Here is a 17977-nt window from a genome sequence, read left to right as displayed (position 1 = left end):
GCCAGCAGCTACCATCAGTTTTGCACTAGTGATGATGGCTTTTTTGCTATGTTTCTCTATTTGTCCAGTAATCATTGAGCTTATACTATATACCAGGAGGCACCAAGGACAAAGAGATAAATCAGATATATTTATGACTCTGCCAACCTTAAAGTCTGGTGGAAGAATTTTATATCCCTTTACTGGCTTACAGACAAAATGGAAAACAGTGGCACTTCCAGATTTTCTGTAGAAAGGCCAGAGTTCCTGAGAGGCTCAGGATTTTAGTGTAGGTGAGGATTGGAGAAGGTAGCCAGGAGGCTGCCTTGGGGTGTATTTTTATTATAGCTCTATACAAATACTTGAGAAAGCTCAAATGCCATTATTATAGCTGGGTAAGGGAGAACCACAGCAATGCCATGAACAGCTGCACTGGGAATACAGCTTGAACTCCAGCTATTAAAATGAGGCTTGGAAGAAAGAAACATCTCTTAGACTTTGCAGGGTACTCTGTACCCTGTCCCCTACAATGCCCCACACAGTTCCTCACATGGAAAGTGCATTTAAAAAAAACTTTGTTGTAACTAAAGATGCATATCTTGGTCTCTAAACACTGATTTGTAGTTCACAAAATATCTTGGATAGGGCCTCCCTGGTGGTGCAGCGGGTTGAGCGCAGCGCTATGCTGTCCACGGCCTCTGCAGCACCAGTTTGATTCCTGGCCAACCAGGGAGATTGAGGCAGACCTCTCCTGTCTCACCCACTGCTCCCCTCAGCAGTGTATTTCAGTAGATCCGCCTGTTCTTCTCCCTGCTCTGTCTCTAGTGAATTCTCTCACCCTCCCATGCCTCTGGCCTGTACCCCAGTTCTTGTATAAAAATAAATCTTTAAAAAAAATATCTTGGCTAATTTTCTCTATAGAGATGAGGGCAAGGAGTAATGTAACCATCATTTACAACAGGGCTATCCAAAAAGTCTCCATGTTTAAATATCACTTCAAGCCTTCTTTCATAAATCACAAACAATGCTTAGTTTGTAAAGCTATTAGCAATTTAAGGAATTTTTTTTTTAAGTCAGTGTGGTGAAGGAGAGATTTTTATTTTTCCAAAATCTAGTTAAATGTTTAATTTAAAAAATTTAATTCCTATAAAGGTTTAGTTAGAAAGATAAAATAGGGCCTCCCCTGGTGGCGCAGGTGGTTGAACACCACGCTGTGAAGCTGTCCGTAGTCTCTGCAGCACCCGTTCAATCCCGGCTGGCCAGCTAGGGTCCCACATGGCATGGCAGACCTCTCCTGTCTCGCCCACTGCTCCCCTAAGCAGTGTTCTTCGGTCATTCTGCCTGTTCTGTTCCCCGCTCTGTCTCTGGTGAATCCTCTCACCCTCCCACGCATCTGGTCTGTACCCCGGTTCTTGTATAAATAAATAAATCTTTAAAAAAAAAAAGATAAAATAAAAACAACTTTCATTGACATTGTAGAGAATAGATTTTATTTATCAATGCTGTGATTAAAAATATTTAAAAAGAGAACTAACTTCAAAACTGAAAACAAAAACTCAGAAGAAAATATACTCAAAGTTCTGATCAGGAAGGATTGCATAGAATCTCTGAATACCATTCCCAGACCACAGCTTCCACAAATGAAACAACAACAAATATTCAAAGTTCCAAATAATCTCATCCCTTGATATTCAGGTGGTCCAGAAATGGAGACATATCCTACATCACTGCTTAGGAGTGGAAGTTCCCAAGACTCATTTTATCATGATTTCAGTCAGAGGAGTGCTATAGCGGAAGTGTGTCTGACAAATTCTGCAATGTGAGAGCTGAGGAACAGAGGACAGAGAAAGATAGACCATGGCTCTCCGCTCTCCTGTCCCATCCCTTTGCTTTACAACCCACAAAGGAAGTATCCCGACTCCTGGAAGAGGGACTCGTACCAACAAAATGTAGACAAATCAAGACAATGTACATCCAAAATAGGACTTTGGTTTGGTGGTAAATCTTCACTGGTGGCCTTTCTGAAGTAGGATAACAAGGTAGTATGCCTTTGTGTGATATCAGTCAGATATTTCATCCAGTTCTACTGAGGACTCTGCCCTGTCCTGGAGCTTATGCTGCTGCAAAGATAGAGGGAAGGTTCGCCCGGAAGAGTTCAACCCTTCCATCTAATCCATGATTCCTCTGTGACAGAACAGTCCACGTGGAACCACTCACACTGACTAGAGCTGCACACAAAGTGTCACATGAGGTCTGGGGCTACTCCTGTAGCAGGCTTCGAGAGACCAACATCCTCATCACTTCGTTGCTACCTACATGCAGGAGAAAGAGTGAAGGTTTTAGTATCTGCTAAGCCGCGCTCAGTTGAGTACTAGACCAGGTGCTCCCAGCCCAGCTCCAGGTAGCTGTGGAGATCAACCACAGCCACTGCTTCGACCCCTTCAAGGGTAAGGATTTTCACAGATGCTTCTCTAACATGCAGAAAGATGTCAGGAAGTAAGAAATTAATTTACTTTTTGAAAAACCTCTTTTCCACATTAGACATCAAATACGACATTTAAAAAAAGACATATCTTATTGATATATTTTTTATATGGATGACATTTTCAAATAAAAATAGTTTGGATATGTTGGATATATGTTAATATATTATTTAAGAAAATGCTTATATTGGGTTTTTAAAAAGTTAAACATAAAATATAGCACATATGGCATAATTTAAGAAGATGTACCTACAAAAGCACAGAAAAAAACCCAAGAGGAGATATTTTTGAACTTAAATAGAAAAGGTATACAAAATATTAATTCTAGGGCCTCCCTGGTAGGGTTAAGTCTCAGCACTTCCACTGTAAGGGCCTGAGTTCGATTCCCTACCCAGGGAGCTGATCCACATATGGCGTAGCAGACCTCTCCTGTCTTGCCCACTGCTCCCCTCAGCAGTGTATTTCAGTAGATCCACCTGTTCTGCCCCTTACTTTGTCTCTGGTGAATACTCTCACCCACCTTGCACCTCTAGCATACACCCCAGTTCTTCTACACAAAAATAAATAAAATCTTTAAAAAACAAAATAAAATAATAATTCTGGATATAGAAACAAAATGATTTTTCTTACTTTTTAATACCTTACAAGTTTTCAACAATAAATATACCAAATTTCTTTGGTAATCAGAAAACGGAATTTTAAAAAACAAAAACAACTTCCCTAAAAGAAGGAGGTGGATTGTTTGTTTCATTTTTACAGTGACCTTTAAAGCAAAAGGAATTATGACACCCTTCCCTGTGAGGAATGAGAAGTCACATATCTCAAATAAAATCAAATCTAAAATTTCAGATTTATCCAATAACCAAGTCCATGATGAAACAAAGTGATAAAGACCAGTGCCCATTTTTTTCTAGACATAGGGGGGATAGTACGGCCTAAAATAAACATATCTGGTTTGCCATTTATTCTAACGAGGTTGAAAGACAGAGTTAGAATGAAAGTGAGTAGCCTGCACTCATAGCTGCTGCACTAGGAAAATCCCTGCAGAAGTAATGGAAGGAACCTGACTGAGGAAAATTTCACTTGCATGCGAGCAAGCAAGATCCTAAATTTACGGGGGGCTCGGGAGTAGTTTGCAGCAGACCGCTCCTCGAAAGCAGCTCACTTGAAAACTTGTCAGAGATACAAAGTCTCAGGCCCACCTGAGACCCAAGACCCATAAAGTCAAAAACTCTGGGGCTGAGGCCCAGCAGTCCATTTTCATAAGGCCCTAGATCTAACCTGGGCTCAGGTTTGACAAGGATGCTTGAGGCTGGCCAGGAGCCCACTGTTCACAGGTATTCCTACGCGCTTAAAGCAGCCCCACATTACTTCACCGAAAGTCACTGAGCCAAGCCTCTGAGCCATCTGCTTTTCCTACAGTGCCACCACCCCAGTGGCCCTCGCTTGCTGAAGTAGAGTCCATGCTGGAGGGGAAAGTGGAGGAGCTTGGCCTGAGCCCGATTCCAGGCATTTACACACTTCCAGGCCCAAATGTCTGTGTTGACCAAGAGACACTCATCAGCCGGTGGTTTGCTCTGCTGAAAAATCCATTAGCAGTATTGACAGAGATGCCTTCTTGCCCATCTGGCTGACAATTTGTAGAGTTGCTAGTGATTGAATTGTCTCACATTTGCCCTGTGAATTACTGCACGGAAGTTATGGGATCCCTGAGGTCCAAACATTTTAGACCAGTAAGAAATAGTACTGCTGTCATTTCCAAAATGTTTTCTCATATATTATCTCAGTTTGAGCCTTCTCTAAAATTTATAAGAGAAAGAGCAGAAGCAGAGTGATGCAGTGACTTGCCCAGGGAGACCAAGAAGAACCACTGACTCTCAGGCTAGTGCTGTTTGGATGGGCTGGCAGGCTCTCCCAGGGCAGGATCAGAAGGAGGCAGTCAGAGACACACAGGGCCTGCTGTGACCCTGAGAACCAGTCAGCATGGGGACAAGGAGGCTGGGCAGGTGGTGCTCCTATAAGCGTTATGAAAAAAACAATCACCTCTGGTAATTTTTACCTTCCAGGATTTGATGGACCCGGGAGTCCCGCACATACTGCTGAACAGCATAGTCTTTCAGGTAGCCATAGCCTCCGTGCATCTGTAAAGCCTGGTTGCAGATCTGCAGGGAGACAGCAACTGGATTGCTTTGATTTCATGAAGAACAAGTGGCTTCTCTCCACCCCAGCCCCCAATCTATCAGCTGCCATAAACCAATAGGAGGAGGAAAACCTACGGATAACCAGGCAAGTCCAAAGAGGGGCTCTGGGGCCTCCCCGGTGGTGCAAGGGGTTAAGCACAGCACTGTGAAGTTGTCCGCAGCTTCTGCAGCATGAGTTTGATCCCCAGCTGGCTAGGGAGCTACCCACATGGCACAGCAGATCTCTCCTGTATCACCTGCTCCCCTCAGCAGTATATTTCAGTAGATCTGCTTATTCTGTTTCCTATGTCTCTGGTGAATCCTCTCATCCCCCATACCTCTAGCCTGTACCCCAGTTCTTGTATGCATAAATAAATAAGTCATTAAAAAAAAAAAAAACAAAGAGGGGCTCTGTGTTTAATGTGGTCAGAGACCACGTGGGACTAGACTAGTCAGTCCTCACCAGACCCCGGCATTTCTTGCTTATTACCTGCAGGGGAGAGGTTGCCCACAACCACACCAGCTGAGATTATATGAAGCTAAGCTGCCATCTAGTGGCAAAGTAGCTCAAAGGTTGATCTGGCTCTGCCCTTTAAACGGATAAGCGCCGCAGAATGCTAAATTCAAAGCAGGCAAAGCCGCTCTGAACCTTTCAAAGTGAGTGTCTCACTAGAACACAGGCAAACCATAGTGACAGAATGTAGTATGTACTGAACTGGAGAAAATAAAAAGCCAGCTATAGGAGTTTCCACATGGTCCTCTCAAAAGTTAATAACCTTTAGCCCCAGGACATTCCTGATGACTCCCAGTTGACTTTTGACACCCTGGACCTAGCAGGTGCCCTCTGGCAAGCCAAGGGCACCATCCCTTACAGTAAAGCATTCATCCGTAGCAAAGAGCTTAGCCATGGAGCACAGCACCACTGCATCCTCCCGCTCCTCCTGTAGAGCCACCGCAGCGTTGCGGATCATCAGCCGTGAGGCCACCAGCCTTGTTGCCATGTCAGCCAGTTTGAATTGCAGGTACTACAGCAAGAGGGGAGAAGAGAACCAGAGTAAACAGCCCAGTTTACACCAGCACCTGACATAGGCCCTCATAAAAGAGCTCAGATAAGGCACTTTGTCTACCTGACCCCAAACTTTAAAGTCTCCTGCCTCGTCTATTGAGAAGGTGCATTATCCTTATGTTCTAAGTCCACCTGTCTTGCTCTGCACTTCAAAATAATTTTCCTCTCTAAAAGACTACAGATAGAAATAGAGCAGAGCTTCTGGCTAAGATGGGGGCAGAATTCCACACAAGTCCTCAGCCTCACTCTCAGAGAATGGGTCTATACAGCAGGAGTCATGTGGGGTGAAGGGCAAATGCAGCCCCCTGGGCAGTTAGTTACCTGGCTACTAGCTAGAGGCTCTCCAAACTGCTTCCGGACATTTAGGTGGTCTCTGGTGAGGACAACGGAAGCGTGAGCAGCCCCCAAAGAGCAGGAAGCTAGAAAAGAAGAGTGCCGACATGTCAATTCAGCCAGGGCAGGGCCTTTCGCTACCTGGGCCCACAGCCTCCCTTACCCTGCCCTTCAAGTCCTCACCAACATTGATCCGGCCTCCATTCAATCCTTTCATGGCAATGAGGAAGCCCTGCCCCTCGTCCCCAATTCTGTTGGCCACAGGGACAGCACAGTCTTCAAAGATCACAGCTCGGGTTGGCTGTGAGTTCCACCCGACCTGGCAAAAATCAGGGACTGAATGACTGCACGGCCCTTCATCATTTGGGGTGCTTTTGGTGGCTGAGAGCCTATGAAGCACAGAAGTTCCCTCAGCCTGGGACTGAGACCCTGAGAACTTAAAATGAGGGAAAATGAAAAGTTCAGATGTGAGCACTTGCCAACACACAGAAAAACCTGTCCATAAACTTTTCACAGTGTTTTAGGACTAGGACAGTCCTGATGCCTGAGCACACTCTTTCACAGAAAACACATGCAATATAAAGACTGTCTTTATATAAGGACGCTATAACCCTTAAAAAGCTGAGTGTTCTTGGGAGGTGCTGCCACCAGATGACAGAAGCAGCGTTCACAGTGGCAATGCCTGCCGTGCAGGAGCTGCAGGAAGATCCAGGGACAAGGTGGCACAGCTCCTGGGTTCTAGTTACACACATCTTTTCCTAACCTGGCACCCCCATGATAGCACATAGCCTGAAGTCAGCTATGGTGGGAGTATTTATACCACAGAAACTGGCAAATACTACACATGAGGGTTTTATTGCTTTGTTTTTCTCAGGGAGTTGGCTCACCCAGACACCCCTGAACTGATAGGTCAGTGTAATCTGTGTCTTTGAACAAGTCACCTGGCTGCTGTGTGGCCTTGGTTCTGCTGTATGGAAGGGAGCTGCACTAGAAAACCACAGACACTATCTTTAAATAATCTTACTCCAGGTTTCCTACATAAGTACATTAAGACCCTCACTGCTTGACCCACTTCATCTCCTCTTCCAAGTATTCCAAGGCTTCAGAGAACCTTGAGGCTTGGTGGGCCAGACTTTAAAAACGTCTGGACTATCTGAAATCTTCCAGCTGCCTATTGCTCTGAAAACACTACTGCCTTCACAGTGCTACCATTTCCTGATACAGCTCATTCAATCACTCCTTATGGGGGGTAAGAGAAATTTGATTCTTTGGCCTTTTAAGTTCTAAAAATTTGGCCCACATCTTCCCCTGAGTCTTTTTTTATTAATCACCTGTAAGTGTTCTCACCTCCAGTCAAAATGATCTGCATGCTCTGTCATTGAGGTTTTTAACCCCACTTTGCTTATTCTTCTCCCTCCAAGGGCAACACTGCCCAGCCTCCATCCCCCATCAACATCTCAGATGTAACACCCAGGTGTCCCCAGTCACTTGAGCCAACACTGCTCTTGTTCTCTATTAGGCTCCCACAGTCTCTACCATAAGCCTAAAACTTCCCAACACTATTGGCCCTTGAACAAAATGAGTTTGACTGTAGGGGTCTACTGTAAAGTGATGGATTTTTTTCTACCCACAGGTTCAACAATCACAGATTCAATCCACTTTGGATGTCAGCTGGTTGAATTTCCAGATGTTGAAGCCACAGATATATAGGGCCAAGTTTAGTTATACGTGTATCTCCCACTGAGAGGGTAGGGCAGTGTTTGGCACCGGGAACCCAGCATTGTTCAAGGGTCAACTGTAATGGCCTGGGAACTTACCTCTCCAACTAGAATATGGACACCTAAAAGCAAGAATGGAATGAAGTTAACAAAATCTAATTATAAAAGAACCAGATACAAAGGGTTGCTACCTCTTAATTTCTACCATCTCATCCAGCATGTGAAAATTAGTGTTGTCCCCAACGCAGAGAGAATTCTTTTCCTGATCCTGTCAGAGTCCCTAGGGGGAAGCCCAGCCAGTGAGAACAGATGACCCCTCTCCCTGTCTGAAGGCCCTGCATCACTGACCACTACAAAGTCCATGCCTTCCACCAGTCTTGTCTTCCATCCCACCATATCTCCACACTTCCTTCCAAGAGTCCTCACTTCCACTCCTTTCATGAAAAAACTCATTCTATATAAAATATTTAACAACTTAGCCCAAGATATAGCAAGATCCTCATTACTTTCTCATAAAGTTAATGTGTAACCAGTGGTTTACAACTTTCAGCTAAATAATGTATGAAATATGCCAAGTCAAAGCATAGGCCTGGGGGAAACAGTGCCATGGAGCAGGAGACAGGCAAGCTGCTTGGGTCACCACCACAAAAGCCAAGCCAACCACGAGAATCAATGGGTAACTCCACACCCTGGCCTAAGGGTGTCTTATAATTCCAAACAAGATTAGGAGTGACTTATGTACACCGTAGGAGCCGCATGAGGCTCTGTACCAGTAGGTACCTCTCCAAGTCAAGTGATGTTTTTTCTTCCTCGGGCCCCTTGTATCTGCATTTCTGCCCAGAATTCTTCTCACAGTTGGTTCCTAATACTTCAGATTTCATTTCAGGCACCATGACCTCAGAGTTGATTCTTATCTGATGAAGCTCTCCTAATCAGTGTCAAATCATTTCCCCTTTTACTTCCATCTTAGCACTGAGATACTAACAGAAGTTCCTTGTTTATTCATGGAGCAGTACACCATTACATCAAAATGTAAATATCAGAGGACACCTTTCTTGGTCACTGCCCAGTCCCGTTACCCAGAAGTTCCTGGCACACAGAGAGCACTCACTAGCTATGTAATGAACGAAAAGATAGACGTTTCCAATTTCCCTTTCATTAATAAATATCTAAAACAAAACTATTAAAAAAGAAAACAAAGACATGAAATAAAAAAAAATATGCTTAAAAGGGAGAGCAGAGAAAGGAAAAATGAGTTTAATTTGTTCATAGAACTTATTTGCTATTATTCTCCAGGTACTAAGCTTGTTGTTAAGTCAACAGATTCCAATATTGAGATGGATACTACCAATGTGAACTAAAACAACCACCACTTTCTTTAGCACAAACAACTGAGTCAGTAACTTTACCCCTATGAGTTAGGTCTCAGACTAGTTAAATCAGTTTATGTCTTATAACTCCAAACTGCCATTCCTAGGATTAAGAAACCCTAGAGCTACATATATTGCATATTACATACATGGCCTGTATGTCTTATTTACATAAGACACCATATGTCTTATAATTCTAAACAAGGTTAGGAGTCATTAGGTCCCCCCCCGCCCCGAGCTGCATGAGGCTCTGTATACAGTAGGTTCCTAGTAAATAACTGCTGTGCTATAAAAGATAGGTGGCACTAAAACTCGTCACTCCTTGGCAAAGGAGTTCCAAAGGATTAGTAAGGGTTGTGCAGGGAAGCCCTAGGAGCTATGAAAGGAGAAGTATATTTAAAGATCATGTCATTACTTGACTTCTACCCCAAAGTCTTGACTATCACCACGCATGTTAGGGGGAGATGACAGTTCTGCTCATTTGGCCTAACAAATCTGATTGGTCTTACCCTTATCACCAGTTACAGTTATAGTATCACAGTTCTGCTGGTCATGGTATGGCTATGGGATGTCTTAGTTCTAGAAATGTCTTACTGAAAGTCCCTATGGAAACACTCTCCCTCTCACATTACTGATTACCCACAATCATCTACAATGAGTTTGACTTTGATTTTATTTAAAGGGGAAAAGTGGCTCATATGTTTTTATTACTGAGACTTTTGGTCAACACCAGATCCTCTAAAACTATTTCTTACTGGAATAACAGAGTACATCAAAATTAGAAGCTAGATAAGAAATACAGGTGATAGTGGAGGCAGGAAAGATGGCAGAGAAATCCCTTACACTAAAACCATAGGCCACTTGTGGTACCGATTCACAAACCCTGCCACTTCTGCCAGGGGTCTAGTGTTTCTTTAACTATCCTATGTCATATGCTTCTGCTAAAATCCTCAGAGAAGCAATTGTTCCCAAGGCAAGTTAGCAAGTCTGCAAACCTATTACTTGAAATAGAGCAGGAGCTGGTCTGGCAGAGTTTCAGAACTTAAATTGCTTCATCCAATAGTCAATTACCTTTTTTTCCTTCTTGCCAAAGGAAAGGCCAGGGGTTCCTTTCTCAACAACTATGCATGTGATGCCTTTGGGACCAGGTCCTCCTGTTCTGCACATGACCACATAGGTGTCTGACTCACCTCCACCACTGATGAAGGCCTGAGGGGATGGAGAGGAAGTGCACAGTGATCAGGGGATGTACCCGTTATCAGAGCCTGACATCTGGGAAAACAACTGATTCTCCCCAACCACAGGACACTAAGAGTATAATGGCATAAGGAAGCTAAGCTAAGGGGAAGGGGGAACCTATACTGACTGGAGCATCAGGGGTCTAGCTGATGAGACTGTAAGAGCCATAGACAAAAATGAATGAAATTATCTGGAATCTGATCAACATAGATAAAACAGTAAAGGTGAACAAAGTGAAATGGGTCAAAGGTTCTTCCCCACATGTACAAATCCTATGGGAATATCAACTTGCCAATAGAAAGAATCCAGACAAAATCATCAGGAATATGGGAACAATCTCCCAGTGTTTCTGGGAGGGAAGTTATGCTGGTACCTTGGAGCCATTGAGGATGTAATGATCTCCTTGTCGTTTAGCTGAGGTCAAAAGGGACGCAGCATCACTCCCACTTCCTACGGCACGATCAAAGGAAGCAGAAGGGGTAGTTGAAGGGGGGAGAAAGTCAGTGAAATTAAGGGTTTAATTTAAAAGCTCTTTCCTTATACAAACATTTCGGAGTCTGAGCCTTTAAAATCCAAATGGGCGAAGGATTCTTTGTACTTGGTGAAAATCACCTAGAGCAAGCACACCATTTTCTGTCTCCCAACATGTCAGCCTACAGTGCAAAGAAGTTTTGGTTTGTGCTCTATAGAACCTCTGCCCTAGAGTCCTCTCAATCTTGTGTCTTCAGGTCAGACTGTTACTCCATAAGCAAACTTCTTGGTGAGCCATCACTGTGTATATCAACAGACTAGGCAAAGCTCAGTGAATTCAGAGTAACCACTCTTGCGACATCTGGCCTGTGGTTTGGCAAACCCACCTGGTTCAGTGAGGCAGTAGGAAGCAAACTTCTCCATGGTACAGAGAGGTGGGCAAAATTTGTGTCTCTGTTCCTCATTTCCAAAGGTGTCAATCATCCAGACACACATGCTGACAGGTACACCAAGAAGAAAAAACATTGACAAAAATAAAGACAAAAAAGAACAGGAAATTTGAGAGGGGAGGAGAGAAAAAAGAGAACAAAAGCAGTGAAGCAGAGTGAAGGATGAGAGAGTGGGAAGGGAAAAGTCACAATTGAGAAGATTTCAATATTAAAGGAAAGGCCTGGTTCAAAATGCATTCCTGGAACATAAACTGGATAGACATAACCACGCCATGGCATTTCCCATGGGGATATTCATGCTACTTCTAGTTAGTTTCTAAATGAGCTCCCTGCAAATCAGGGTATTTTAAGTACTATCCCAAACAACCAGAGGGTTAGCCATCTTTGGGTCATGGAAAAGGGGACCAGGAACCAGGGCCTTGCCCACTCTATTGGAGAAGTCTGTCTGGCACCAGCTCCATCTAAGAGCAGGGAGAAGGCTGGCAGCTGTGATTCTCTAAGACAAGACAATAGATTCACATCCACAGGTGGCAACAGAACCGGTATGAACGTTTAATAGTCTAGTTCTCCAAGAGTAATTAACCTGAAAGACAAATTCCCTATTTATCTGAAATTTCCTAGTCAACCCACATCATGAGCATTTCATTGTGCTTTCCACGCTTGGCACTTACTTGTGGATGCTTATGTATGCTGTGGTGCTGGTGCAGCCTGTAGCCAAGGCTTCAAAGATGACAGAGGTATCAAGCCGTGACAGTCCAGAACCACCTACATCGGTTCGTACGTAGACCCCCCCAAAGCCTAGCTGGGCTGCCTTCCGCATCACATCCACTGGGAAGAGCTCCTATGTACAAAAGAGAGTGGGGTCACTAGAATTCACAGATGGACTCTTTTGTAAAGGGCACAGTGAAAGCTTAGCATGCTTGCATTTGGAAGAGTGTAGGGAGTTTCTTAATATGCCTGTCATCTATGTGGTAGCAGTTTACATACATTCTCCAAGGACTAGTTTTTCAGCATTGAAGTTTTTTTGTATATCAACAGAGTTTTTTTGGTTTTAAGTATCCAAATCTTTGTGCAATTTTTTTTAAAGGTATTTACAAGATGATGAGGATGCTTCCTATGAAAGGAATCAGGCAATTACCAGTATTCTCATTTGCAGTAAGGGTTGTAAGTGGAGATTAAACATTGAAGAATTTGGATGATCAGGAGATAAAGAGAAGGATCATCAAATGAGGTATCGGTTGGGACTTACAAGCCACAAAGAAAACTCCTACCTTCTGGTCCCACTCTGCCATATTTGGTGCCATCTCCTGGGCAGCGAAGTCAAAGGCCACTTTCTGAAATTCTTTCTGCTCTTCATTTAGTCCTACAGAAGCTGTGGGTCAACAGACTAATCAAAAAGCTGCAGTTTTTTTACACAATGGAGTATTACTCAGCAATCAAAAGAAAAAAACCTCATGCCATTTGTGGCAACATGGACGGAGCTAGAAGGGATTGTACTAGCCAAAATAAGTCAGAAGGGAAAAGATAACTATTAGATGGCCTCACTTATAGGTGGCATATACAGAAACCAAAAAAAAAGGTTAAGAAAAAGCCAAAACCAGCAAGCTGGCCATAGATCTGAGGCATACAGCAAGGGAGGGGGAGGTGGGGGGCGCAAAATAGGGGAGAGAAGAACACAAGGGAATATGGTGGTGGTTAGTGGTTGATATGGTGGCATGAGAACTATGGGGGTTACAACAATGTGAAAAAAAAAAAAAACCTTTAAAAAAAAAGAAGCTATGGGTCCAAATGGTGTGTACTCAATTCCAGGACAGGGTGCAAGGAAGAGTACTGAAAAGAGGAGGCACCATGCACCTGGGACAGAGGATCTCTGCAGGGTTTCCCATTCACAGCGCAGGCTTTAAAGTCCAGAGAATGGCAACACCCATCAGTAAGAATCTTCTGATATACCACCTTTTTCCTTTCTCCTTTACTCCCAAAGGAATTGGCTAATTTCATTTATGCTCTGGGTACTTACTCTTTCAATACATTTTATCTCTTCTACTTCATAAATCCACATTAAAAATAAACACACATGAACCATCAAATGATGGTAAATATTTTGTGTTTTTTTTTTTTTTCCCTGTATGATGTCCTACCTTTTCTGTATTGATATCCTGGACAACTCCTTCCCTATCTATGTGAATCTACTAATAGCTGTCCATCAACATATTCATTTTTATTTTTTTTAATATATTTATTTATTTATACAAGATCTGGGGTACAGACCAGATGCGCAGTAGGGTGACAGAATGGGGAACAGAACAGGCAGACTGACGAAATACACTGCTGAGGGGAGCAGCAGGCAAGACAGGAAAGGTCTGCAGCACCATGTGGGACACTCGCTGGCTGGCCGGGATCGAACCAGCACTGCAGAGGCTGCGGACAGCTTCACAGTGCGGCGCTCAACTGCCTGCGCCACCAGGGGAGGCCCAACATATTCATTTTTAAAAAAATCAATTGGGAAAGGAGCTAAGTGTACTTTGACTTACCTTCTAAATTAAGGAAAAGATCCTGTAATAAGCTCATTCACTTGGCAAGTTCAGACATTCCTTGATAACATTTCTCCTCAGGAGAAAAATGTCTACTATCTCTCTACAGAGTGATTATTCAATTCACAATTTAGTTATCCCCTGCTTTTTGAAAGTTCACCATATGCCCCTTTGATTTTACTAAGGGCCTGTATTAGTACCTATTTTTGATAACCAAAAGAAATCTGAGTAGGATTTATACTTTTATGACAAAAGGCAAAAAGTGAACATGACATTGGTTTATTTATCAGCGTTGGTCTTGCAGCAGCTATTCCAGAGGCAGTGTGCACCCCAAGGAGGCAGTGAGACCCTGCCAAGCTTCACATCCAGCTCTGATATGTATTTGTCATATTATCCCTGCTTTATTATATGTTAGTGTGATTTTAGGGGTTTTGTGTTAATTAGTATTAGGGAGATTGTCTTTTGGGTCTGGAAGTGCTAAAAAAAAATTCATATAAATTAGTGGTAATTGCTTCTTTTCAGCTTATGACAGGTTTTATAGGAACACTCTTACCTTTGTTTGGATGGTGGGAGAAACTGTATCGTCACTTTACAAATTTTCTTTAAATAGCCAGTTATCTTAATGGCATGAACACTTTTTGTTTTTAATATATTTTTTCAAAAATTACATAGAAACAAGAATATATTGGAAAGCAGAGCTGTAAGTCAAATATGTAATTAACTGAGGTCTAAATTATGGTTCATCACGGGCCTCCCCAGTGGCACAGCGGTCGAGCGCTGGGCTGCGAAGCTGCCCGCAGCCTCTACAGCGCCAATTCGATCCCTGGCATCCAGTGAGGGTCCCGCATGGCGCGCAGACCTCTCCTGCTGCCTGCTGCTCCCCTCAGCAGTGTACTTCGTCAATCTGCCTGTTCTGCTCCCCACTCTGGCTCTGGTGAATTCTCTCACTCTCCTGAGCTTCTAACTGTACCCAGTGCTTGTATAAATAAATAAATCTTTAAAAATAAATAAATAAAATAAAATATGGTTCATGTTTTGCAAAATAACAACAGATTTCAAGCGAGAGGTAAAAAACCTAGGCAGGACTCCTGTGAAAAACCACCTCCTGAGGATAAAGAATTTAGACAAGAATAAGACTATATGGCCTCCCTTGGTGGCGCAGGTGATTAAGCGCCACCTGTGAGGCTGTCGGCAGCCTCTGCTGCTGGTTCGATCCCGATCCCGGCCAGCCAGTGAGGGTCCCACATGCGCGGCAGACCTCTCCTGTTTTGCCTGCTGCTCCCCTCAGCAGTGTATTTCGTCAGTCTGCCTGTTCTGTTCCCCACTCTGTCTCTGGTGAATCCTCTCACCCTCCCGCGCATCTGGCCTGTACCCCAGACTTTAAAAAAAAAAAAGAATAAAACCATAAATCTTGGGAACTAGCACCCAACCACAGGTTCTGCAATGTGTAAAGTGTAAATCAGATTTATATTTTTTTTCACATGGCTTTTTTTGTTTTTTTTTTTTTTAAGATTTATTTATTTTTGTACAAGAACTGGGGTACAGGCCAGATGCGCCAGAGGGTGAGGGGATTCACCAGAGACAGAGCGGGGAACAGAACAGGCAGACTGATGAAATACACTGCTGAGGGGAGCAGCGGACAAGACAAGAGAGGTCTGCCCCACCATGTGGGATTCTCATGTGGCACCCTCGCTGGCCAGCCAGGATCGAACCCGCATTGCAGAGGCTGCAGACATCTTCACAGTGTGGTACTCAACTGCCTGCACCACCAGGGAGGCCCAGATTTATATTTTTTGCACTTATTTCTCTTTTGTTGTGTCTTTGTACTGCCATTTTGAAAGGACCACCTGCCTCAGGTGCACAAAGAAAAAAACACAATGCCTATACTTGGTGGTGGTGAAGATTGAGGTTCATAGTTAGCTATAAAAATGTTAAGAGAATAAAGGAAATGCAGGGTTCTATATTACCTCCTAAGGCTTCATCCTTCAGTGCTAAAAACCTGGTCATTATGGGGTGAAGCTAACGAACACTAAAGGAAGACTATGGAACCACTCTGGACAACAACTTATCTCAGTGCCTGAAGAGTGATGCACATTCCTTCCACTAGAGAACAAGGACAGGGTGGCAGAGTCTGCTTCTCTGGGACAGACCTGGGCATCAAAACTCACCAGGTGGGGCCTCCCTTGTGGCACAAGGGGTTAAGCACAGCACTATGAAGCTATATACAGCATCTGCAGCACAAGTTCAATCCTCGGCTGGCCTGGGAGCAACCCACATGGTGCAACAGACCTAGCCTGTCTCACCGGTTGCTCCCCTCAGCAGTGTTATTTCAGTCAGCCTGCCTGTTTTGTTCCCTGCTCTGTCTCTGGTGAATCCTCTCACCCCCGCCACCTCTGGTCTGTACCCCAGTTCTTGTATGCATAAATAAATCAATCTTTAATAAAAACAAAACATAACTCACCAGGTGTATGAACCAAGACAAAGCACTGTCTGTATCAGGACTCTCATTAAAACAGGTAACTCAGCAATGAATACCTGGGAGGACTAACTAGGCTATCCTGAGAAGCCAAAAACCCAGATTGGTTCTTACTCTCAAGAATAGGGATTAATAATTCATGGTACCCAGGAACAGGAGTCAGGTCACTTATTTGCACAATTTTGCTCCTGTAGATCATAACTCAAAGATCATACACAAAAGAATATTTATTGAATATCTACTATGGAGCAGTGCTGGGGTTACAAAGATGAATAGTCCATACACAGAAAGGATGACATAAGGGGTAATAATGTAAACATCTTACTGTCTTAGCGAAGTGCTACAGAATTTCAGACCTAGCAAAAGCTCAATAAATGTTTACAGTTATTATTATTTGACAAAGTACATGGCTATTTCTTAAAACAAGCAGTGCAAAGAACAAAAGGTTTAAGAAAAAGATTTTAATTGCATCCTAAGAAAATAATAGGGAATAGTTGTGTGCAAATTATATGGGTAAGCAAATACATTTCAATTACACATTTTTTAAAGGTAGAAAGTCCATTTTAGAAAAGAGAATGCTAACAAGAAGGCATTGTTTGGAGATAATAATGTGGAAAAGGCAAGTTAAAAATTAAATCATACACAAGAAACCATGGCCACTGAAAAAACCCTCGAAGCTACCAAAACACATAAACTGTAATAACAAAAGAAAATAAAACAAAAGTCAAGCCTCATTAAGTTTGCCGGAGTTAAACCACACATACGCTAACATGGTAAAGCAAAATAGAAAAATGGCCCAAATGAGTTGAGGAAAAACTATTTAGCAACTGAAGTGTAAAAGGCAAAAAATCCAAAGCCTCTAAATAATATACGAATCTTTAAATGTATCCAAAGTAGAAACTTTACTAGAGAATCAGCAGTTCTATTTGACAATAAACAAGGAATCCGGAGTGCAAACTCTGGTTCTTAGATTATCACTGGTACAACTTTCATAAGTCAGTTACCTCTTTATGGGTACCTGTTTCAGTTTCCCCACGGAAAAATGAGGGGCCGCACTAGACATTGAGTAAATTTCCTCATCTAGGTGGCAGGAGGAAGAACAGAACTTAAGAACCAGAAGAAGACCTCGAGCACAAGTTTCCCTGGCTGAGGCACGGTGTGGGAGTGAAGGAGCAGCAGACGAGGCCCAAGAGACAGCAAACAGGGGAAGTCAGCTGTGTAGACAGATTGGGGGTAACCGACCAGGGATAACAGTCTCGCGAGGGTAGCTATGTCGGGAGGGAGGTAGGGCCAGAGTGAGGTGATGGCCGGGGTGACAGCCTGGAGTGGGGAAGCCGGACTGGGGTGACATTGGTGTCAACCACCGAAGAGGGACGGTGCACTCCCTGGGCGCAGAGACCGTGACCCGCTGGCGTGTCCCGGGCACGTGCACCCTAGGGGCGAGCCTTACGATCGATGCAGGAGGTCAAGCTTCGGCGGCCTTTCTCGGCTGGAACCCGGAGACCACCGCGTAAGCGGCCGAGCTGCGCTCCCAAAAGCAGGTAACCGCTCCGCAGCATACTCGCTCCAGCTTCCTTAGGGTCTGAGAGCCCTTGACCTCGGCGGCGCTCAAACTACTAGCTCGACCTCCCAGCCCGTCCCGCACTGCACCCTGGGAGCTGTAGTGTACCCAACTACCTTCG

At 43.8% G+C, this 17977-nt stretch overlaps 1 protein-coding gene across 1 annotated transcript; it reads right to left on the bottom strand.

Annotated features, from left to right (window-relative positions):
• Window positions 1-1452: 1452 nt before the first annotated feature.
• On the bottom strand, window positions 1453-17923 carry ACAD8 (acyl-CoA dehydrogenase family member 8). Its single transcript, XM_037505654.2, has 11 exons — window positions 17746-17923; window positions 12560-12660; window positions 11960-12129; window positions 11226-11335; window positions 10742-10818; window positions 10201-10338; window positions 6225-6360; window positions 6030-6127; window positions 5515-5667; window positions 4522-4624; window positions 1453-2291 (listed from the first exon to the last, which is right to left on the bottom strand). The coding sequence occupies exons 1-11, from the start codon at window positions 17852-17854 to the stop codon at window positions 2239-2241; spliced, it is 1248 nt and encodes a 415-aa protein (XP_037361551.1). The 5' UTR covers window positions 17855-17923; the 3' UTR covers window positions 1453-2238.
• Between the last annotated feature and the right edge of the window lie 54 nt (window positions 17924-17977).

This window comes from Talpa occidentalis, unplaced genomic scaffold, assembly GCF_014898055.3.
Source record: "Talpa occidentalis isolate TD23 unplaced genomic scaffold, MPIMG_talOcc4v2.1 talOcc4.12, whole genome shotgun sequence".
In the NCBI taxonomy this organism is placed as follows: Eukaryota; Metazoa; Chordata; class Mammalia; order Eulipotyphla; family Talpidae; genus Talpa; species Talpa occidentalis.
The sequence above is the reverse complement of the archived record's forward strand: the minus strand, read 5'-3'. Positions and strand labels throughout refer to the sequence as shown.

Bases quoted from the DNA above. Each gene is read 5' to 3' on its own strand.
- ACAD8 (XM_037505654.2), bottom strand. From the start codon at position 17,854: ATGCTGCGGAGCGGTTACCTGCTTTTGGGAGCGCAGCTCGGCCGCTTA. The intron at 12,130-12,559 runs GTAGGAGTTTTC...TTTTGTACATAG, and splicing joins TGGCAGAGTGGGACCAGAAG to GAGCTCTTCCCAGTGGATGT. The intron at 2,292-4,521 runs GTAAAAATTACC...TCCTGCATGTAG, and splicing joins GGTCCATCAAATCCTGGAAG to GTAGCAACGAAGTGATGAGG.